Source organism: Pisolithus orientalis (genome assembly GCF_024613125.1).
Source record: "Pisolithus orientalis strain OTSU chromosome Unknown F5J12scaffold_16, whole genome shotgun sequence".
In the NCBI taxonomy this organism is placed as follows: Eukaryota; Fungi; Basidiomycota; class Agaricomycetes; order Boletales; family Pisolithaceae; genus Pisolithus; species Pisolithus orientalis.
The window spans coordinates 19534-41803 of record NW_026260797.1 but is presented as its reverse complement, the minus strand read 5'-3'; the positions used below and the strand labels follow the sequence as shown (position 1 = coordinate 41803).

Below are 22270 nucleotides of genomic sequence, written 5' to 3'. Positions count from 1 at the left end.
GCTCTACACCAGTCCCGGGACGTGTCGTTCACGCCCAACCAGGTCAACATCCCAAATACAGGTGTTCGAACTCCAACAAGCCATAATGTCGCAACAGGACTGGAAAAGCAAAATCTTCGCCCCGACAAAGGGCGTCGTCCCCGTCTCCCTACTGCTGCTGCTTCCAAGCGATCCTCAACTCAAAGACGGCGATCTACAGTCCACTCTCACGAAACATCTCTGATCTGCCCCAGGTTTCAGGACGTTCATTCCTCGATGATCACACCCATTCGGGCATGTATGCGTACAAGACCATTAAACAGACATATACTTCGCCATCCTGTCCCTACTCATCAGCTTACGATCAACACAACACGTTAACCAACCTACTCGTGCTCTTCTCTCGGTCTCTCCTTCTCCCTAGCTAGGCGCTGCTCTAGCTTTTCCAGCTCGCTCTGCGCGACGATCTCTTCCTCATCCAGCACCTAGAAACACTCAGTACCACATACATACAGACCGCTCGGCGCCCTCACCTGTTCGACACCTGTCACCTCCGGGATGTAATGCATCAACATCCTCTCTATCCCTGATTTGAGCGTCACCGTGCTTGAAGAACATCCCCTACAACTTCCCTTTAATTTGATTTTGACGCATCCATCCTCTCCAAAACCACGATACTCTATATCTCCACCGTCTTCCATGATCGCGGGTCGTACTCGTGTCTCTAGCAACTCCTTGATCATCGCCACGGTCTCCGAGTCCGTGTCGAGGATCCGTGTATCTTGAGGTCCAGCTTCGTCTCTGTCCTCTTGCGTCCGAAAGAGGGGCATGCCGGAAGAAAAGTGTTCCATTAATGTCGAGTAGACCTCCGGCTTGATCACCGACCACGTCGTCTCCGCCTCTTTTGACACGGTGACGAAGTCTGGTCCGTAGAACACACCCTTAACACCCTCGATACCCATAAGCCGAATGGCCAAAGGCGATTTTATAGCAGATCGGGTGTCGAGAAATTCGGCAGCTCCTTCGCCCATGACACTCACTCCTGGTATAAATTTCAGCGAATCTTCGTTAGGCGTCGTTTCCGTCTGTATGAACATGGAACGTCCTAGTGAAAAAAATAAGTTAATAACACCCGGAAGGAGGTGAAAATCTTCACTTTGCTGAAAGTTTGCACTAGATGGGAACGTCGGACTTCGTGTGAGCATCCCGAGGGGAAGTGTTACCAACGGTGGGCCAGCACGTGTGGCCGAGGAGGCGTGTCTTTTGCATGACGCATTTATGGCGAGACAGGTTCTTGGGTTCGGTCTGGCCTTGAGAACGGCCCTAAGATGTCTCGTCGAACGCTGCATGTCGATACAAGTCAGAGGGAACTAAGAACTTGAAGTTGGTAAGCTAAATCCAGCTTACGTCAGCGTGCCGGACACTGTAACTGGTATGTATTTCAACTCGACTCCAAGCTACTCGGATGAACACCCTTCTTATCCTGCAGTCTTTTGATTGCAGCTGCTATTCCTATTTCTCGCTATCTGAGGCGGCGGCCGGCACAACACACTGTCGCCATTATCGTCCTCGGCGATGTGGGACGCAGCCCGAGGATGATGTATCATGCGGAGAGCTTTGCAAAACTCGGATTCAGAACCTACCTCATCGGATATAGAGGTATGCAACAGAACGAGAACAACTTCAGCTAATGAGATTGTCTGCGATTAGGCTCGAAACCAGTTCCATCCCTCACTTCTTTGCCCCACGTGCACCTCCACTACCTACCTGAACCTCCGACGTTCGTCGGGAAGGTGTCATTCGGACTCTCTGCTTTGGTCAAGATAGTGTACCAGACATTTAGCATTCTGTACACACTGATGTTTGCCATGACTCATCCACCAGAATTCATCGTGGTGCAGGTTCGTTCGCTTCCCACACTCCTGACATGCAGGCCTATCTAACTTCGTTGTAGAACCCACCCAGTATCCCTACACTTGCCCTTGTATGGCTTGTAGGCCGGGTCCGAGCAACCAAAGTCATCATTGATTGGCACAATCTTGGGCATAGCATCCTGGCTCTAAAGCTGGGCCACGCCCATCCGTTTGTAATGATTGCTAAACGGTATGTGACACCACAGTATTCGGAGTGCTGAGCTGACTGTGAAGCAGATTTGAGAAGATTTTTGGGCGTTCTGCATATGCCCACTTATTCGTTACTGAAGCTATGCGTGACCACCTCGTGAATGATTGGAACTTGGTGTACATCGTAAACTTGTCTATATAGCTTCATGTTGGCTGACCGTTTTGAAGTGGTAAAATGGCCGTCCTTTACGATCGTCCTCCGAGCCACTTCCATAGATGTTTGCCACCCGAAGTACATGAGGTATATAACAAGATTCCTCTGGTAGGCGCACTGCTCACATTCGCCCATTAGCTCTTTATCCGCATCGGCCCTTCGTTGAAAGATCCTGTCCTGAAAGATTTTCTGCCGAAACCCAATGCCCCATACTCTACTGAGTTTACGACGACAAGTTGGCCTTCTCGTGACTCTCGTGTTTCGTCGCTGCATTCGCAAATAAATATGCCCAAGTTACGTGAGGATAGAGTTGCTTTACTCATAAGCAGTACTTCGTGGACACCTGATGAGGACTTCAACATCCTCCTGGAAGCTTTGGCGTTATACGAGGAGCGCGCGCGGACAGTTAACGACAATCTCGAATCTTCCTCGTTGGGGAAACTCCCAAAAATATGGATGGTGATCACTGGAAAAGGCCCTCTTCGGACGATGTACATGTCCAGAGTGCTGAAGCTCCAGGAACAGTGGAAATTCGTGAGGTGTAGCAGCTTGTGGCTTGAGGCGGAGGACTACCCGCTCCTGTTGGGTTAGTTCACGTTTGTTGAACGTGTTCGCGCATGTTCCAACGATTGAATCTCTCAGGATCTGCAGACTTGGGAATATGCCTGCATGCGAGCTCGTCTGCGTTGGATTTGCCGATGAAGGTGGTAGATATGTTCGGATGCGGGTTACCTGTCTGCGCCCTTGATTTCAAATGGTACGTTGCTTTATGTTGATAACAGGCTTCACTTCACCGTCCAACAGTCTCCCAGAACTTGTCAAAGATGGTCGGAATGGCATGGTATTCAAAGGGTCGGGAGAACTGGCGAATCAGATGGAAGTGCGTCGGCTTTACCCCAATACGAAGCATCTTTAACCATTCTATCTTAGGCTCTTTTGAAGTCCTTCCCCAACTCTGCCCGACTAGAGGCACTTCGTTCGTCTCTTCGGGAAGCGGCGAAACTTCCTGATGCTCTTCTAAGTTCAGGTAGCGTGGAGGGGGAATGGTGCAGCTGGGCCGACAACTGGAACCGCACTGTCAAGCCGTTGGTACTGAGGGATGAGTAGAGCACCTTGATTAGTGTTGAGAGCTCGTTACTGTCGTTGACCCAAGGCCATATCATGGAAGTGAGACATTGCGGAATCCAGAGTTTTCGCAACGTCTCACATCCAAGTGACCCGTGCTTGATGGTATTGTGACCACGGCCATGGCAAGCTGAGACATTTTTCCCCCCATGCTAATTGAAGAGTGACGACGGTGTCCAGGTCCCTCCTCTCCTATTCGCCCTCATGTACTTCCAGTTTCTTTCCGGCCAAGGATACGTGTACCACTCACCTCCTTCGTCAGACAGACTCCCAACTGGATTCGTTGGCTAAAGTCGTCATCACCCAACAGAACGAGGCGGGCCCCTATTGAGAGTGAGGACGGCCCGGCCAGCGAAGTGACATTTGGTGCTCCGACGAGGAAGGCAAGGTATATCACTACACCGTAGCCCACGGATATCGAAAAAAGTTAGGAGGCTGTCGTCATTACTACATGATGGAAATCTCAAAGACTGTCAATTCAGGGATCTGCAATGGATAGTCATATATGGACTATCTCCCTCGTCTGAGGAGCGGGAGTGCCAGAAAAGTGGATGGCGAGATCCGATTTCTCGATGCTCTCATTCTACTAGCATGCCACCCTTTCCTGTTTGATTTTCCTTCAGAGCAACGAGGGTAAAATCAACCCCGGCAAGGTAGTCGACAACAAGCTCACCCATGCATCTGAGGCTCCACTCCTCTCGCGTGTCCTACCCCAGTTTCTCGCCTCGGGCTTCCGGGTCCTTATCTTCCAGACGATCGAGGCAACGGACGCGAAGACGAAGATGAAGATGATCTGCTTGATGGAAGTGGAAGCACGAAGACCGAGAGCGCGCCGTGCTCGTGCGGCAGTTCAATGCGGAGAATCTGAATATCAATGTACTCATATTGTCCACGAGAGCTGGTCTAAGTTGCAGACCAGACACAGTTCTCGTGTATGTCATCATCATTCTTCATTTCCAGTGAACAGTTTGCTCAACGTGTTTGGCCGTACAGCTCCGAGAGTGACTGGTGAGCTGACACTGGCAGGTATCACTCGTCGCCGAGCTCAGGATCGTGTGCACCGTATCGTTCAAAAACCGTGGTTTGGTGACTTAGGCATGCTAAACTAGCGGTCTATTCTCGAAGCGGACCAGGAAGGAGGCAGGTGATATGATTGACGGCAGGGTGAGTGATATTATTACACGCGACGATAAGGTGCGAACACGGGAAGCCTTTGAGAAATACGTCGCGTTCGACGTCCTCAAGTCACACACCAACCAGACTGCTCCACACACATCCCAGCACCCTGGGCGATTAGGACTGCTCGGATGTCGCATTTTCTAGATGACTGACAAGTACAATGAACTGTTGTTCTCGGCTATGGCAAGCGACCCTGATCAGCGTGCCAAGTGTCAATCCGCGCTGTCCTCTCGACATGCTTTCAGTGCGCGACACTGAGGGCTGCTCGACATATAGTATGCCGATAAGCTAGGAACTAGTCACTGGTCCTGGAGTACTGATAATTAGCATGTACACTCTACCTACTGCCTTCTATCGTAGCAGCCTCAGCCGAGGGTCTTACATCGATCTGGTCTTCTTAGAGCACCACTGCTATTCATGGCACGGCGGACGACCAGAAGTAAACTGTCATTAGTAGTACAGCAGATATGTTACGATGGCATACATCTAGTTCTGGCCCCACAATGCACCGGCCAAACATCCTAGCACCATAAATACCGCAACTCCCAAAAAAACAGGTCAATCATCCCTGGGCGTACGGATTGATATCACGTCACGCTCAGAATGCGGACCTATCCCTCAGAATGAGTGAGCCCAGATATATTACACCGCCAACCCAAGATCACATGAACGACTCGCTATGCGGTTCTGGACCATCGAAAGTCAAGTATGACGTCGAATCCGTGAGGCCGCAAGTCCAATTGCCCAGGGAAAAGGGGGTTGTCGGGAGCAGATGCTTCGACAGGAGGCAGTCGCTCTGCGGGGTCTTCTGATGTCGTCTCTGATGTCTGCGGGGAATCTGAGGTAGACATGGATGTTACATCGTTCGAGCGACCTCTTCCGAACAAACTTCGAAGGATAAACAGAGACTCCTTCAACGGTACAGCACGCTGCTCTGGTGACTTTTGCGAGTGAGACATTGACCCTGCCTCACCGCCGTCCAACGTCGATGCGAACATCGTTTCGTCTGACCGGTTTTCAAGGCGGGTTTTGAGTTGATTTTCTATCTCGGCCACCGCTCTCTCCACACTATCCCTTTCCCATTTCTGTACATCGTAGGGTTCGAAGACTCCAAACGCAAAATCGCACCAACATCTGTCGGAAACCCGTATGATTGGCGGTACGACTTCATACATGTCGAGGGTTTGTGAAACGCTAGCATTTAGCGCTTCGCGGAAGGTCGTGATATTGTCTGCCCATGGAGCTGAGAGAGGTGCGTGCAAGGGGAACGACTGCCAGTAGCATGAACTGAGAAAAAGCGCAGCGAGGAGAATGATGCAATAGAAACTGGGAAAAAAGCTCAGAAGACTTCGGACCTGCTGACGTCCCAAACGTACTCACCATGGCCTCGCGTGTAGCGCAAGTGTAAAAAGAAACAAAACTAAGAAGTATGGGGGGGCGGTAGGGAGTGGTAACAGCAACAGCGGCAAAAACCACCTCGTGCACCTGTACAGTGTGGCCGTTAGCGACTCTTGCGTCTATTAGTTGGATATGCACCGACGTACCACATACTTGAGTCTTACGAAGGGATGCGAGGCAGTTCGCTGAGCTTTGCTAAGCCAGGAGCACGTGACTGTGTGGCTATCGGCATGTCATTGAATCAAGTTATCGAGGACGTTCTCCGTCTTTCGGTATAATTCGAACCGACCCAACGTTTTACATATAACGTCGACGTTGTTTACAGAGAAGGAAGCATCATGATGTCAACGCACCCAGAGGTCCTATGGGCTCAGCGTAGCAGCGAGTCGGACGATTCAAAGGTATTGCCCCCTCGCCCCTAGCAGCGCTGCCGATCTGAGACAATTTGTGACACGGCGCTTTCGTAGAACGTCATATATCTGACCGTCAGCCTTCCAAATATCCACGATTCATCACTAAAATATGAATTGAGTCCCGCAAGTATCAACTTCGCAGCCAATGCTGGACCCGCAAAGTACGCTACTCTTCATGTAGTCACTAAACAGTATCAACTAACCCGCGCCGTGAACCAGTGCCGAAACCAAGCACTACGAGTTTTCTTTGGATTTATACAATGATATTATTCCGGAGGTATTGTCTCTCCTTTCCTTCACGAAATTGCGCAGCGCAAGACTGATGTACTCCAGCTATCTCAGCACAAACTTACCTCCCGTTCGTTCACAGCTGTCCTCCGGAAGAAAGACAGGAAACTGGAATACTGGCCTCGGTTGACAAAGGAAAAGGCCAAGACGCCGTTCGTCAAAACAGACTTTGACAAATGGGTCGATGAGGACGAGCAAGACGGAGCCCCTGACGACCATTTCGGTATGGATGGCGGATTCGGCAATATGGATTTCAGTAAGGTGACCAATTTCTTCGCTGTCCCCTTTTGCAATAGGCTGAGTAAGTTGAACACCAGATGCTGGGAGGTGATGCAAATGATACAGGCACTGCAAGTGTTCCTATTCCGGAGGACTGAGGCTGAATCGGACGATGACGACGGCCCACCTCCATTGGAGGACGCTTAAATACGTCATGGAAATGCACTACGGTTTCGAACGCGGCAACCAGTTAGGAGTTCATTATGACCATTAACTACTGTGATGAGTCCATATTGACACGCCTTCCACCACTTGTTGGTGTCATCCCTTCATTAACGATGCAGTGGGCAGTCAAGCTTCTACGATACTCATCGTTAGGTAATTTCAGCCTGTCACTGGGCAAAATGACTCTGCCTTTCGGCGCACTAAGCTGCGTTGATCGATTTCGTTCGTTAGGTATTCATATACTCGGGTTCGGTGGCTTGTCCCAGTTATGCGAGCACAGTGGCCCCTCGGACTCCCGTGGCTTAGCTTGACTGGAACTGAGGTTAAGCGGGTGAAGTTACGAAACGTACGCTACGCGGATGGAATTTACCGTATGCGTCCCCAATTGTCGCCAGCATGCAGTAGATGAAGGTCATTCACCCACAAAAACAGTGTTAAATTCTCGCACGGGAGGACCTCCGGCAGGCAGGACAACAGTCACACCCAAATGGAAGATTACAGCGGTCGAATCCGAATGTGGTTGTCCGTACCTCGGTGCGGTTGATGAGCCATCAGATCGTGGATTTCGAGATTTGAGGCGAAGCAGCCATTACATCAGGTCGTGATAACATGCAGTGCGTCCGCCGTATATGTGGTTGAACCTGGTCCGTGAAGGCGGTACTGGGGCCTAAGAGGTTGTGCCGTTAGGATGTAATGACGTATCAGTAGACGGAGCGATCGAAGCACCACAGCTTGTAGGGCGTACTCAGTTCTTGGGTCGATCCTCGGGGATCACGTCTAGTGTTGCCGCACGAACTGAACTCAGTTGGAGGTGGTGCAAAATGACCTCGCGACTTCGGCGCCCAGACTTCGATTTTCCGAAGTCGTTCATCTCGCGGGGGCTATTCGAAGTGTACATGCCATACTAGTTCAAATGTATATTCGCGGAGTGTAGTAGAGCCTTCAACAACTGCCAGCTGCCCTTGCGTGTTACTGACAGCAATTCAATAATCTTGGGTTGAGAGGGTACAGGCCACCATCAGACCAGGTGCGGCTCGACATCTTTGGGGTTGTGGGCGGTTGCTCGGGCTTTTTCTGGTTGCTGATAGTTGAGGTGGCGGAGGGGGCTTCGGCCCTTGACTGGTCGGACGTGCTTGCAGATGGGCTAGCAGGTTTTGCTAGTTTTACTTCCCCTCCCAGGTTGATTTTAAGATGGAAACTACCTCGTTGATGGAGATTATATGCAGAATTGGAGGACGCTCTCTGTACCATCCGCTTTCCGATTGTCTTTATGTCCCAAGCGTTCCCCACGAGGGCAAAGACGATAGACACACCCTCGATAGACTACGAGTATCCTTCATTAGTGGTGGGATACCTGGCCTACTCTTTGGTCATCGCACAGCGGGACTTGCAGCTATCACAGCGACATGAAGCACCACCTCAGACATCTTTCCAAGGAGTACCATACGGTGCCCGCTTGGCACGATGACATGATGGCAGCGCGGCCAGCTGCGGCCCGAACGGCACGTCAGGCCACATCTAGATTTGCAGCCTCTCGTGAACTCCCTTCGGTCGCACTTCGACTATTGAAGTCGGGTCGAATTGCCCCATTACTTCACCTTGGTTCACATGGCGGCAACACCAATCTTCGTCCAGAAAAACCTGCCGTCGGCTGGAGAGCAGCAAATTAAGCTCTTTATGGTCATTAGAAGAAAACCACTCGGAACCTTTAAAACATACTACCAAAAATGGCAAGGATCCCATTTCAGTCACACCTTGCTAGATCGAGTGTGCCACGGCGATGTCAGTACTATTGTGGCCTGTACTTTGGCTCTCTTGTTACCTCGTCAGACGATTCCTTGAGAGATTTCAAGTTAGTTCTCACTGTCCAGACATCGCGCGCCGACCATCATATCTTAGGTAACAAGCACCGGCAACCTGGCCTTCATGGAAGTTGTATACGGGTATCTGGTTCTATTAAGAGGATGATTAGGAAGTGCGAGTGACAGGGAAACCATGACGATACTGCTATCCAAGGTGCGTAAGTGTATAAAGTCGAGCAGACAAAGCTGGATTTGCTTTCCAAGATGGACTCGACTCTATTGTCCGTACGTTCAGGTGCCAGTACCCAAGGAACTTAGGTGCCTACATGTCCAGCGACGAGGTTACTTGAGCATTCGTAAGATGGGAAAGAAACATTAAGGAGCGTGGTGTGTTGTGGCTGCCACGCCCATGCATGCAATGAGATGAAATATACTGCCGTGTTGGTGAGAGCGTAAGTTAACCTGGCATAGAGGCAGCTGTATCCAGCACAGTGATTCGAAACGACAGATGAGGATATTCATGCACTCTGTGGCCTGGGGCGCGGCGTGAACTTGAGTTGGCAGCCGTCTTTGGGAAACAACGTTGCAATGATTCTAAGTGGTGGAGATGGGTATCAGAAGGAAATAATTATATGCAGATGTCGAATGTAAACACTCACTCGACTTGGTCGCTCTCAGCGGTCTGATGGTGCTCCCAATCCATGAGGATACTAGCAGTAGCCAGAACGAGTGCCATGTTCATGGTGGCGTACTCGATACCAATACATCTATGAGGACCACTGCCAAACACAGAGATAATTTTTCGGGTTTGCGTTCGCGGGGCTATTAGGGTCCAGCCAGCGCTCGGGAGTTAATGAGTCGTGATCAGGGAATACTTCGGGGTCATGGAGTGAGTTATAGAAAGAGGGTATCACCATGCTGCCAGCTGGGGCCGTGTAGTTATCAGAAAGTGGGAATGGTTTGGTCGCCCTGTAAGGCACCTGGGAGGCGGCGAAGTGAGGAGTAGAAGAAAAACCAAAGAGAAAAGATAAATACCATGGTCACGGGTGGCTTCACACGTAAACTTTCTTTGACGAAGGCTTTCAAGTAAGGCATGTTCTCCAACATTTCCAGGGTTATTGGCTTGTTGGTGTCATTACCACGAACACGGTATTGTTCCTCACGAATCTTCGCCAGAATCACAGGGTGGTCTGATAAATGCTGGAAGCCATAAATCAAGCCGCTGCTCATTGCGTCCTGAGAAGCGAATAAAAACGAAAAGACGACCATGGCCATCTCGCGGTCACTAAAGTCCTTACGGCCCTTGTAGGTAGGATCCTGTAAGACTTGGACCCACTCGTCGAGCATACAATGCGGCTGCGCACCGCTAGCAATGGCAATTTTGGCTTTGGCAGCGGCCATCTCAAGCCATTTAAATGCGGCCTTGCGGGCTTGGATGGCTTTGTAGACGTTTGTGCCAGGAAATGCAAATGGGAAGTTGACGAGTTGAAGAGCTTGTGTGATGTCCCAGTACTTTTCAGAAATTTCCACAACCCCACTTTCTGGGATATGGTTGCCGCAGAATACGCGAACAGACGCGTCCATGTTCAAATTACGAGCAGTCATCATGATCGGTTTTGGAGAGGGATCTTTAGCCGCATCTGCGAGCCACTGGTGAAAGTGCTTGCGTGTAATGGCATCCTGTACGCCGATGTAGATGCTTGGAGGGCATGTGTGAGTAAAATCGCATAACAGAGTACCATCTAGAATACCTGAGGGCTTTCTTTGTAAAAAGGGTATTGAGGATTCTGCGATACTCGATATGCTCCTTGCCAGTCAAAAAGACCCTACACAATTTAATGCTCGCGTCGGCTGTCGAGTAAATAGGGGGAGACGGAAGCATACCAATTGTCAGGCATGAGGATGTGTTTAGCAGAGTTTACGAGGCATGGTTCAGCATGGGTTGGTGTGTTGAGGATCTTACGCGAGTAATGGTTGGATGAGGCCATGACGATAAAACTAGGGGGGTGACGTTTGTACAAACGAACAGAACTAAGCGTGGGTACTGACATGTTGAAAACGCTGACAGCGCTGAGTTCACCGGAGTTCCACTGTGCCATGTAGTTTTCCATGGTTGGTTTCATGGAGTCAGCGAATTTGCCTATGATTGGAATTGTCCATGCAGCACCAGGGAGATGTTTCTTCTTATACCTGTAGATGGACTGCTCGAGGACAAGAAGCGCGCCGACCAGTGCTGCCGTAGTATATAGCCAAGTCGCACGCTGGGAGAAGAGGAACGGCAAGGACGGGACGGGAATGTCGACAAAGGAACTGAAATGTGAGGTCGGCATTGAGGGGGACGACGAATGCAGGGACGCCATGACCGGCCAACTGAGAGAGAGAGTCCAGGGGGGCTCAGAGAAAGAAAAGAAGAAAAAAGAAATACGCAACTGACGATTGGCCGACGAATTTTTATCGGAATGGGTCGATTATCATTACGCAATTTAAGTATTTTCAACATTTTCGCCACCCCTCGCGGACATGTCGCGTGGCTTCGGCAACCACAACGAACGCGGCGCACGTTCTTGCAAGTGCTCAAAGGAGTATTAGAATCCCCTGTACATACTCACTAGCTATGGTGTTATGTATTTTTATTATCACAATACCAAGGAACGACCAAAGATACCGCCCAGGATGCCGCGGCCACAGCTGCACTGGTACTCGAGACCACCAGGTTCACTGGTACAGGAGCATTATTCGTACCGTTCGCCGATCCATCATCACCTCCCACGCCACTCGTGTGCGGTGCCGGGTACGGCACGGAGTACTTGGTATGGATTCTTCGTAGCCGTGATAATCATCAGCGGTCCTATGATATTAAATTTTCCACGTACTGGCTAGAGTCTTGTCGGTGTTCTGACGCCCAAGGTTGCCGAGGTTTTCGACCGTAGAGATCCTGCGGGAATCACTACAATGTCACACATAGCTTAGGGGGTATCCTCACGTCGGGTAGTGAATGTAGGATGACACCGGCGAGCAGGGTAATGTAAACCTGGGTGTTGATCGTGTACGTCTCTGGTTAGTGAGTTTGCCGATTCACGCGTCGGCGGTGACAAACTGACTCGTCAAAGGTCACCAAGATGAGTGTCTTCGAAGTATTGAAGTTTGGGTCTTGGAGCAGAGGCAGAAGCCGAAAGCTCGACCAATCAGATATAGAGACAGCATCCGTGTCGCGCCCGCCGCTGGATGCTTGTGAGCGGCTTCCCTTGCACATCGATACCATAACACTTGCTCCCTCAAGTTGGGCGTGACAAGTATCCACTGAGATAGCGTATTGTTTCCCACCTGCAGATAAAATTCACCCCATATCATATCTGACTGGAGCGCCCTCATTCATAAGCGAAGTCGTTAAGGTTTTTGATCCGCGTCGAGTTCTGGGCCACAGAGATATAAACGATCAAAGGGTTGTGCTTGCGTAGTACGTGTAGTTGTCAGGATTCGCGAAGTTGAATGCCTGGTAACCATCTGTAGGCAAGTTCAGCTCAGCCAACGTTCTTCTCGTCGACGAGGTCAACAGCGTCGTCCGAGGCAAGCCCGAGGAAATCCCCACCCACAGAGGCGATGCAGTTATTCGCTGGGGTGGGTCACACCGTAGTGCGCAGAAAGAGTAATACCCTACGTGGAATGGTTCTGGAACGGGCCTTGCGACACGGCAACGGCACTGGGCACTGCTGTAGTATTGAAAAAGCGATCCATTGGAAGCCCCGATGTATTTAAAAAAGAAGATGTGGCTGTTGGACCAGATGCAGTGACGCCAGTGCAGCTCGCCTCAAGATAAATCTGCCTGACGCGGAGGTTGTGAACGTGGATGTTATGGCTGCCGAGGCGATCTGGGGAGGGCACCAAACACAACAAGTGTGAGTAAGCCATGTGATTCACCCACGCCGTGAGTCCGTTCGGGAGGAAACTGGTCGGCCATCCCCGACGGGATATATTTTTATTAAACGACTTGCGTTCTGGGTGGGGGTGAAGTTCCCTTGGATAACACATGTTGGTGCTTTACTTGAGGAGTCACCAAGCCATAGTAGAAGGGCGATCAGTCGCCACAGGGACACTATTACCCACAGCATCAGCCACCGAGTATCAGTAATCAGGGACTACTTGCAAGACACGAATGAGGGAAGCTCTACCATATGGTCCATAAGGTGCGATGTTCATAAACCTGCGGCTGTACCTACATGAAGCTTGAGTGCCGGAGCCTTAACATGAAACTCCCATCGTCATTTTTCCTTGCCACTCTCCTTGAATGTCAACTCTTGCCGTTGTCGGGCTGGCGAAGATTGCAGTGACGTCGATACACCTTATAAACTGATACTATCTGGGCGCGAGACTCCCTTTTACCCTTTTACACGGCGCCGGAACTTACTCACCATCGTGCGGAGGGGATGAGTTCACTAGTACAGGTAGCCAGTCACGATAGTGAATGACCTCTACAAATAGCCGTCCACTGCAGGAATGGCATTAGCTGGCCAATATTGCGCAGAGGAACGGGAGGAACGAAGAGCAATGGCAAGAACACTTGCCTTTTATCAGAACGGTAGTAGTGTTTGAAGTAAGCTTGTTAAGCGTTGAGGGGCTCAGTTGTCGAGTAGACAAGTGAAGAACGAATATGATGATTCGATGATTCAATAGGGATTGAGGAAGAAATCCCCGAGTTTATATACATGAGTAGGTATGCATGGACCAGTAACGTAAAAGGAAATTACAACTCAGTATAGTAAGGAATAGCACAGAAGGTCATGGAATATGACATATAGTATGATATCATTATGACATCATTGTGGAGCTGATTGCTAAGGAATGTCATGTGATGAACAACATGTTGATACACGTGTAAATCTGGATCAATCTAGACGTCGGAACTATTAGGAATATTTCCAACACTCCCCCTCACTCTAAAATGGTAGGGTAACAAGACCCATTGACAAGCGATTTGTTTCGAACTTCTGCCAAGTTAACGATTTTGTAAGACCGTCTGCTTTCTGTTTGTCAGTTTGAACGTATTCAATACTGAACAAATTATCTTGAACACATTCGCAAACGAAGTGCCATTGGATGTCGATATGTTTTGAACGACCATCCGATACAGGATTCTCAGCAATAAAGCGAGCTCCCATATTATCGCAGTAAAGAATTGTCTTTTCGGTCTTGAGTTGTAGTTCATCAAATAGCATTGAGAGCCATTTGATTTGTCTGGCAGCATCACATAAAGCCATATACTCGGCTTCAGTAGAGGAAAGTGCGATAGTCTTCTGTTTTCTTGATCACCAAGAAATGAGGGAATTGCCAAGATACATGGCATAACCGGTAGTGGAATGACGAGTGTCTTTATTTGAAGCCCAATCAGAATCCGCAAAGCCATAGATTCGAGATTCAAGTCCCGAATAATATAAAGCCAGTTTTGGAGTAGATGCAATATAGCGAACTATATGCAAGGCTTTATTTTGATGATCTTCGGTCGGATTTGCCATATATTGAGACATGCGAATAACCGCATAGGCAATATCGGGACGAGTACCAAGAGCCATATAGAGTAATGACCCTATGATTGACTGGTACTGTGACCGAAGAGAATGATGTGGCTTGATAATCTGATGGTGCTTTTTCCGGTTGATATCCAGAGGGTAACGGAGTGCGAACATTTCGAGCAGTCTCCATATTGAATCGTTTGATAACCTTTTTGACATAAGGTATTTGGTCGAGATAAAGTTCTTTCTTCGACCTATTCCGGTGAATTTGAATGCCAAGGATATTCCTTGACTTCACCAAGATCTCTGGATTCCCATTTCTTCATAAATTGTTCTTTCTTGGCTTTAAGAAGACATCTGTCCTGATCCTAGAAAGAGTCCATCGTCGACATAGACTAGAAAGATGACTGATTCCAGCTTTGGAATATGTGGATATAGATCCCAGCATCCACTTTGGATCGAATGTAGCCCATAGTGAGTAGAGATTGATGGAAGGGCTTTATTCCATGCCAATGTGCAGCTTGCTTTAAGCCATATAGGGCTCTAAGCAACCGATAAACCTTATGTTCTTGACCCGAAACTTTGAAACCTTCTGGTTGCTCCATATAAATTTCTTCATCAAGATTGCCATATAAGAAGGCAGTTTTAACATCCAGTGCTTCTGTGTCCCAATTCCTTTGGGCAGCGAACAGCGAGTAGAATGCGAACATGTTTCAAAGCGAGCCTACTGGAGAGAAGGTATCTTCAAAGTCGGTACTGAATTCTTGTGTGAAGCCTTTTGCCACAAGACGAGCTTTATAACGACCATCGCTTTTGATAGCGAAAAACCCATCGACACTTTACATGGTTTCCTGATTTTTAGGAGGATCCACCAAGGTCCATACTTGTCTTTCTTCAATAGACTTTAATTCGTCCTTCATAGCATTGAAACCATTTTCGTTTGTAAATTCGGGAGATAACTTTAGCACATCTTTATAATGCTCCGGAGATTCTTTAATCCTGGCTGCCAATGCAAACTCGAAAGGATGCATTTCTGGACCTGGCATTTGTGCATGTTGGTCTGGCATGCCTTTAGGGTGAAGAAGGAGTATCCAGGAGTGGAGTAGAGTGGAGATCCAGGAGATGAAGGAGTAGTTCCTTGTGGATGTTCAGTCCACTGATGAGGAACTTCAGGAGGAATAAGTGCAGGAGGTAACCTCGGAGAAGGAGGTCTTCTTTCTTCTGCATATCTCCAAATATCTTCTCTGGAATTACAAGCATGTTGCTCAGCATTTGAATCCACTGTTGTGCTTGATCCCGATTTCTCTGAATATCTCGTTCGATTTGAACAGGAGGTCTATCTCCATAAATATTTCCAGGACGAGATACTGGTATAAAACGACGCTTTGGACGAGGTTCTCTGTCATTTGAGGAGGATGAGCTCTGCGAACATTGTGCGAGTCTCCTTGAATAAATTCTGGTTGATAAGGATGTCTAAGATGACGAGGGTTGACTGATGGTGCAGCAGCAGGTGCTCTTCTTTGTTGTTGAGCTCTAGGCTGGTCCACAGCTCTCTGCTGTGGGTTTGGTTGTGGTGGAGTATTAGGACGAGGTGGTTGTCAGTGATGAGTCAGCGGTTGGATCTGATCAGGATCCGGAACGGAATGTAGGCTTTCTGTATCGGAAACAGATGATTCATGGTCGTCTTCAGTATCAGGGTCAAAGGTTTTGGATTTCTTTTGACCAGAGCAGAAAGGAAAAGAGTCTTCTACAAATTTTGCAGTACGAGAAAGAATTATCTTCTGTCCATGGAGGAACCGATATCCTTTTGTATTAGGCTCGTAGCCTAAGAAAATCATTTCGACTGCATGAGGTTCCAGTTTATCTTTTCTTTGTTCTTTCGGAACCCATACAAAAGCTTTGCAGCCAAAGGTGCGAAAGTAAGTGATGTCTGGGATTTTTCCTAAGAAAAGTTCAACCGGAGTCTTGAACTGAATCCTCTTAAGAGGAGTTCGATTGTACACATGGAGTGCACAGTCAAAAGCAAAGTTCCAGAAGCGTTTGGGAACACATTCATGATGTCGAATGGTCCCAGCTTTCTCGGAAATAGTCCGATTAAAGCATTCAGCATGACCATTTTGCTGTGGTTGATTGGCTATAGACAATTGATGGGTAATGCTGCATGAAGAAAGGAGCGCTTTGAAAGTAGAACCCATAAACTCTCCCCCTTGATCCGAACGGAGTGCAAGAAGATGATGCCCAGTAGTATTTTGGACAGACACCATCCAATTGGCAAAAGCAGTATAGGTGTTGGATTTGTTGCGAAGGTAGAGGCAAAAACCATAGGACGAGTAATCATCCAAGAGGGTTAAGATATATTTGGACCGAAAATAAGATTCAACAGGTAATTCGAGGAGGTCCGCATGAACCAACACGAGTGGTCGAGTTGCACGTTTCCAAGAAGGTTTAAAGGCTTCAGAAGAAAGTTTGCCTTGTGCGCAACCTTTGCAAGAGGTAGTCTCCCCCTGTAAATGTATATCTTGTTTAAGGCCTAATCTGCGAATATGTCTGAGAACTGTTTGTGCAGGGTGACACATGCGATTATGCCATAGAGACTCCTGTGTTTCCTTGACCAAAGGGCAAAGGACCCCAAAAGCAGTGGTAGGTGGAAGCGGTACGCCCACAAACCAGTGTAGAGGTGAAGTCGGTGAAGCTACTTTTGCTTCAAGGACAATCCAGCCACTTGGTGCTCTGATAGTCTCGCTAGTAAGTGTCGCAGTGCTCCGACACCCGTTATCCAGGAGCGCACTTCTTGAACATAGTCGCTTTGAAAACAAAGGACTGTAAACAACATTATGTAGTGGCAGGTTACTGCCATTTTCAAGGCAAATAACCACTGTTCCTTGACTGAGAAGTTGAACCTTTTTAGTGCCTGCAGTAGAGGCCAAAGGTGGATTTTGAAACTCTCGATAAGTCAAGAAATCAGTTTTAAAAGGAGTCACATGATGTGATGCTCTGGAATCCAACATCCATAATGACTCACCCTTTGGAAGGTTCTTTTTGAGATTCGCATATGACAATGGCACACCCAAGGGGTACAAGTCATAAGAATCGAAAGCATGACCATCGAATTGCATGGGTAAATACCCAGAAGCAGATTCGTTTGGGTCATATTCGATGTCTGGATTATGCTTTATGTGAAGAGATTTTACAACAGGAGATTCTGGCACAGATTCGTGAAATTGAAATAAGGACATAGGCTTAGCACGCTTTTTAGTGGCTTTTACTAATACGGATTTTCGGAGAGATCCTCCATCTCTACTATTCTGTCCTCGAAGTCGAGGGGAAGAGAGATTAAAAGTCTGTTGTTGCGCCGAAGACGCATTGCCATTATCCTTAACATTCCTGTTCTCCACCAAGTTCTCGCCAGCCAAAACAGTATTTCCCATTCGTACTGAGGGTTTGAGGGAACCACTCTGACGTGTCCTGTCCTGCTCAGCAGGGGGAAGGGAAATCTTCCTCGGATGAGAGTCCGAGTACTCCCGTTGCTCCGGTTCCCGAAGGGAAACCTCCAGCAGGTTGTAAGCTGTGGCTGTCCGGCGACAAATAGAACATTGGCAGGAATTAGAGCCAGGAATATTTACATGAATCTTGACTGACTCAACTTGATCCGGTTGGAAATTCTGAATTTCCTCCAGATACCAAGGAGCAAGATTTCCGGTTGTCACATCAACTGGATAGTTTGGGTTATCCCCAACAGTTTCCATCGCCATTTGTAAATCTTGGTGGGAAAGATCAGGATCATACATCTCGGTGTCAGTGATGACATGTTGTCCAAGGTATGTATTAGGGTCGGAAGAATAGACTCGTTCAACCGGAGTAGCTTCCGGGAGAGAATATTCAGGAGATGGTTCGCGGACAGGTATATTTAGTGTGGTAATATCAAAGTCTCCCGCATCAAAAGAAGTAGCAGCATTTTCGAAGTATTGTTGATCCAGGTAGACATCCCAGGATCTAGAATTTGGATCGTAGGAACCATCAGGAAGTTCCTCGATATAGGCAGCGTCAATTGCTTCCGCGCCTTCTACTTCGAGATTATTGGCTCGGGCTTTGCCCTTGCCTCGGTGACGATTCTGGCCTCGGCCACGAGAACCTGAACCTTGCTGCTGTTGTTGTGGAGTATAGGGAGTATAACCTCCACGTCCACGTCCACAACCTCCGCGACCTCTTCCGCGACTTCCATGGTAACTGCGAAAGGATCCTGATCCTGATCCAGATTGATGATCGGAAGTATTATGTCCACCTCTGCAAATTTGACAGAGTGGCGGCTTATTCATACGTGCCAGGAGTGAATTAGATTCTTGTTTTACCGTGGTCGAAGATGACCCAGCTTTATCCTGTTGAGGAAGCATAGTTTTGCCCGATTTGTGGGCCCAGACTTCTTTCATGCGAGGGATTACGGTATCGGGAGAAAGTTGATCGGCAGCAATGGAGGATAGAATATTGACGGGAGCTTGTTCCCAGGCTTGTGTCATCGAATGTACCAAAATTAGTGCTTTCATTTTATCATTGAGGGCGATGCCCTGAGCACTAATTGCAGCAATAAGCATAGTGATTTCCGCAATTTTGGTCATGATGTCATCCTTCGGTTTGATTTGAATGCGAATGAGTCACTGAAACTCCATGAATGTAGTCATGGCCGAAGGAGCGCCATATGCGGCTTGTAAAGCCTGCCATTTTAAATGAGCTGAAGCTTGTCCATCAATGGACATTGCGATCATTGGATCACAATAGAGCGTAAGAATTCCTTGTGCGTGGGTGTCGGAGACATTCCATGCATCAATTGCTGCTTGCCCAGCTGCTGCTCCAGGTAGAGCGACTGTGCCATCAACGATTCCCATAATACCGAGAGTTTGCATGTAAGCCTTCATAAGAACCGACCAAGAGGCATAGTTCAAGCCATTAAGCTTGGGGATCTGCTTGGAAAGACCTTTGGACATCTAGTGTCAAAAGTCCATAAGCAGGTGTTCGTATAAGAACGAGTGAGTCAGATGAATTTGGATGGATGGAGGATTTAATTCATGAATCCGATTCCTTTTGGGTCTGCGAGCAGATGCTCTAGCAGCTTGAGATGGACGACACTTGCAGGTACATTGGCTGTTATGATAAGGACAAGGATTCCTTCGCTTTTGTAACTTGTTCTCTGGTGCTATGGTACCTTTCTCAGCGAATCTCCAAGATGAGATGCAAGAATTATTGCGCTCTAGACTTAAAAAGTCTAGCGGAGGGAAATAATGACAAGCCATAAAACTCCAATTGCAATTGTGCAATGGAATTCCCTCTGCTCGAAACCCAAGATAGGGATCGGCACAAGAATATGGTACATTTAGTGCAACAGAATAGCGAGGATGTCGGTCCTTAACTAATACTTCTAAACAATTGTATGACTCGTAAAGAGTACAAGTATTAGTTGCCCAATGGTTTCAGCTGCCTGATACGTACAGTGCGTCCAGTGAGTTTGGAAGAGGATAACTTTTGTCGTATGGCTTGAGCTTCACGAGCTCGGCTAAGAGCCATGGTGCGAATTCCGCGAGGTCGGGATGCTGCGAGATAATCAAAAGTAGTGTCGTCCGTGACACGTTCGAGATCACGTAGAACCTCTTCTGTTCCAGGCCAGTAAGCAAACTCTGTGTTAGCGGGGTCGAGGCCCCATGAAAGATGCCAGTTAGCAGAGTTATATCGCAAGGCACTTCCCACATCTGCCTCATCCCTATATCATCGTATAGACCTAAATAGGTCGCTATCAAAGCTGTCTCCTCCGCGTCGGTGTTCTCGGAACCATCCCGGGATACAGGTAACGTCGGTCGATCCGTCAACCCAAGTTCCTCTGAAATGGAACTCAAGATGCTGGTTCCAAAGGCGGAGAGGAGGGATGACGCCGTTGAAGCATGGATCATAGAGGGGGTGGACATTGTAGTAGACATAAATAAACGTATCATGGGTGATGGTGAACGCGGGAACAGTGTCGAGGGAAGGATCTTCATAGTAAGCACTGGGAAGATCACAACCATTATAGTTAGCTATGGCGTGAGGAGTCGAGGTATGGGATAATTTTGGAAAGAAATTGGTAAGATAGCCATGGAAGGCTAAATGGAGGCCTGGGTAGAAGAAGGGCAATTCGAAACCAGGAAAGTGGGGCATTTGTTGCCACGCTGTTTCCACGGTGTCAATAGGGACAAGATAAGTCACAGGATTTGGCTTCTTGAAGAAAGCCACCGACGACGGTACAGCCTCTCTCCAGCTGGTGCAATCTCGTACATATACCATCTCAATATATTCTATGATCTCCTTAACTGCATATTTCCGCCACTTTACATCATACATTCCATCCTGCTGCTCAGCAATAGCAAGTTCGAGTTTCTTTGCAACGACGAGAGACATCTTTTTGAACAATTAGTTCCTGTTGTTCGACAAAGCAAATGAGTTTTTAAAGCAAATCGAACTCAGCGTTATCATCAACGATAGCGAGAATGACATTAGGATTCAACAACTCGTTGACAGCCACAACATCCTCAGGTAGAGGAGTAGGTGCCCGACGTGCAGAAGGCGGGTCACGCACTTCAAGCTTGTCATAAGGCGGAACAGGATCTAAATCGGTGTTGTGATCGATATCGGGAAGATGGAAGTGAAGGTAATGAGGTGGTGGAGTCGGTGGATGAAGTATGAGACACTGAAGTAGTGCTCTGCGAAGAATTTGCTCTTGAAGCAAGTTCTGTCGCCTTCACCACCAGGCAGAGAGACCTAGAAAAGAAAACCAAAAGGCCACCAAGCGTATGCAAAGCTCACATAGATGAATTGGATCATGGCCACCATAATGAAGTAATAAAACGGCCTGGTTTACACCAGCGACCAGTGACACAGCGAAGACTACTACTACCGCTCCTAGTGCATCTAGGCCTACGATATCCATCGTGTTATGCCCGTCGGCAGTGAATGCTCGATGCAAATACCGCAAATAGCAAACCGCCTAGTTGGCGGGGCTCATAACCTATTGTGCAGAGGAACGGGAGGAACGAAGAGCAATGGCAAGAACACTTGCCTTTTATCAGAACGGTAGTAGCATTTGAAGTAAGCTTGTTAAGCGTTGAGGGGCTCAGTTGTTGAGTAGACAAGTGAAGAACGAATATGATGATTCGATGATTCAATAGGGATTGAGGAAGAAATCCCCGAGTTTATATACATGAGTAGGTACGCATGGACCAGTAATGTAAAAGGAAATTACTACTCAGTATAGTAAGGAATAGCACAGAAGGTCATGGAATATGACATATAGTATGATATCATTATGACATCATTGTGGAGCTGATTGCTAAGGAATGTCATGTGATGAACAACATGTTGATACACGTGTAAATCTGGATCAATCTAGACGTCGGAACTATTAGGAATATTTCCAACAGCCAACAGTCACAAGGCTAACATGACGGACGTCTGAAGGAGGGAGCAAGGTCCAGCACGTAGAAGGGATATTCGCGCGAGCGCACACCTAGTTTCCAGACAGACCGAAGCTTTCGTGTCAACCACTTGCGCATTTGCCTCTCGTCTTGCACAGCCAGAAGCAGCTCTGTTAATAGAGCTACTAGTGACTTTGCGGTGCTTCACTTACGTAATCTATGCGTCGGATTTGAACTTGGCCGTGCAAGCACCATGATGTAGGTAAATTTTCAGAAATCTTTGCACGCTTACTCGGCGATAAATACCTAAGAGATTTAGTATACGTACATACAACAAGTCGGTGGTTATGCGCGAATGAGCGCTTGAGCCGTGACTAAGGAAGTTCTGCCGCCGGTGCAACAAACTGTTACGGTACCAGTCATGT

At 48.1% G+C, this 22270-nt stretch overlaps 6 protein-coding genes across 6 annotated transcripts; 2 read left to right on the top strand and 4 right to left on the bottom strand.

Moving 5' to 3' along the window:
* Positions 1–365: 365 nt before the first annotated feature.
* On the bottom strand, positions 366–1076 carry F5J12DRAFT_783115 (HIRA-interacting protein 5; the record flags this gene model as incomplete). The annotated part of the gene is made up of 2 exons (XM_051742825.1): positions 366–464; positions 513–1076. The coding sequence occupies 2 exons, from the start codon at positions 1074–1076 to the stop codon at positions 366–368; spliced, it is 663 nt and encodes a 220-aa protein (XP_051599303.1).
* A 363-nt stretch (positions 1077–1439) lies between these two features.
* Positions 1440–3761, top strand: F5J12DRAFT_120590 (beta-1,4-mannosyltransferase). Its single transcript, XM_051738026.1, has 10 exons — positions 1440–1638; positions 1690–1880; positions 1934–2082; positions 2130–2219; positions 2271–2343; positions 2395–2842; positions 2899–3013; positions 3061–3136; positions 3187–3510; positions 3562–3761. Exons 1-9 carry the CDS (start codon positions 1575–1577, stop codon positions 3361–3363), a joined length of 1383 nt encoding a protein of 460 aa, XP_051599302.1. The 5' UTR covers positions 1440–1574; the 3' UTR covers positions 3364–3510; positions 3562–3761.
* A 1206-nt stretch (positions 3762–4967) lies between these two features.
* On the bottom strand, positions 4968–6150 carry F5J12DRAFT_120595 (uncharacterized protein). Its single transcript, XM_051738027.1, has 3 exons — positions 6105–6150; positions 5941–6045; positions 4968–5886 (listed from the first exon to the last, which is right to left on the bottom strand). Exons 1-3 carry the CDS (start codon positions 6107–6109, stop codon positions 5238–5240), a joined length of 759 nt encoding a protein of 252 aa, XP_051599301.1. The 5' UTR covers positions 6110–6150; the 3' UTR covers positions 4968–5237.
* A 149-nt stretch (positions 6151–6299) lies between these two features.
* On the top strand, positions 6300–7085 carry F5J12DRAFT_905774 (HSP20-like chaperone; the record flags this gene model as incomplete). The annotated part of the gene is made up of 6 exons (XM_051748712.1): positions 6300–6359; positions 6426–6532; positions 6591–6648; positions 6705–6920; positions 6977–7015; positions 7038–7085. The coding sequence occupies 6 exons, from the start codon at positions 6300–6302 to the stop codon at positions 7083–7085; spliced, it is 528 nt and encodes a 175-aa protein (XP_051599300.1).
* Positions 7086–9476: 2391 nt separating this feature from the next.
* Positions 9477–11373, bottom strand: F5J12DRAFT_833961 (cytochrome P450). Its single transcript, XM_051745827.1, has 6 exons — positions 10955–11373; positions 10790–10903; positions 10657–10731; positions 9941–10604; positions 9694–9885; positions 9477–9656 (listed from the first exon to the last, which is right to left on the bottom strand). Exons 1-6 carry the CDS (start codon positions 11263–11265, stop codon positions 9561–9563), a joined length of 1452 nt encoding a protein of 483 aa, XP_051599299.1. The 5' UTR covers positions 11266–11373; the 3' UTR covers positions 9477–9560.
* Positions 11374–12002: 629 nt separating this feature from the next.
* On the bottom strand, positions 12003–12250 carry F5J12DRAFT_678910 (uncharacterized protein; the record flags this gene model as incomplete). The annotated part of the gene is made up of 2 exons (XM_051740221.1): positions 12003–12126; positions 12171–12250. Coding segments are annotated over 2 exons (204 nt in total), but the record flags the coding sequence as incomplete, so codon positions are not given.
* Between the last annotated feature and the right edge of the window lie 10020 nt (positions 12251–22270).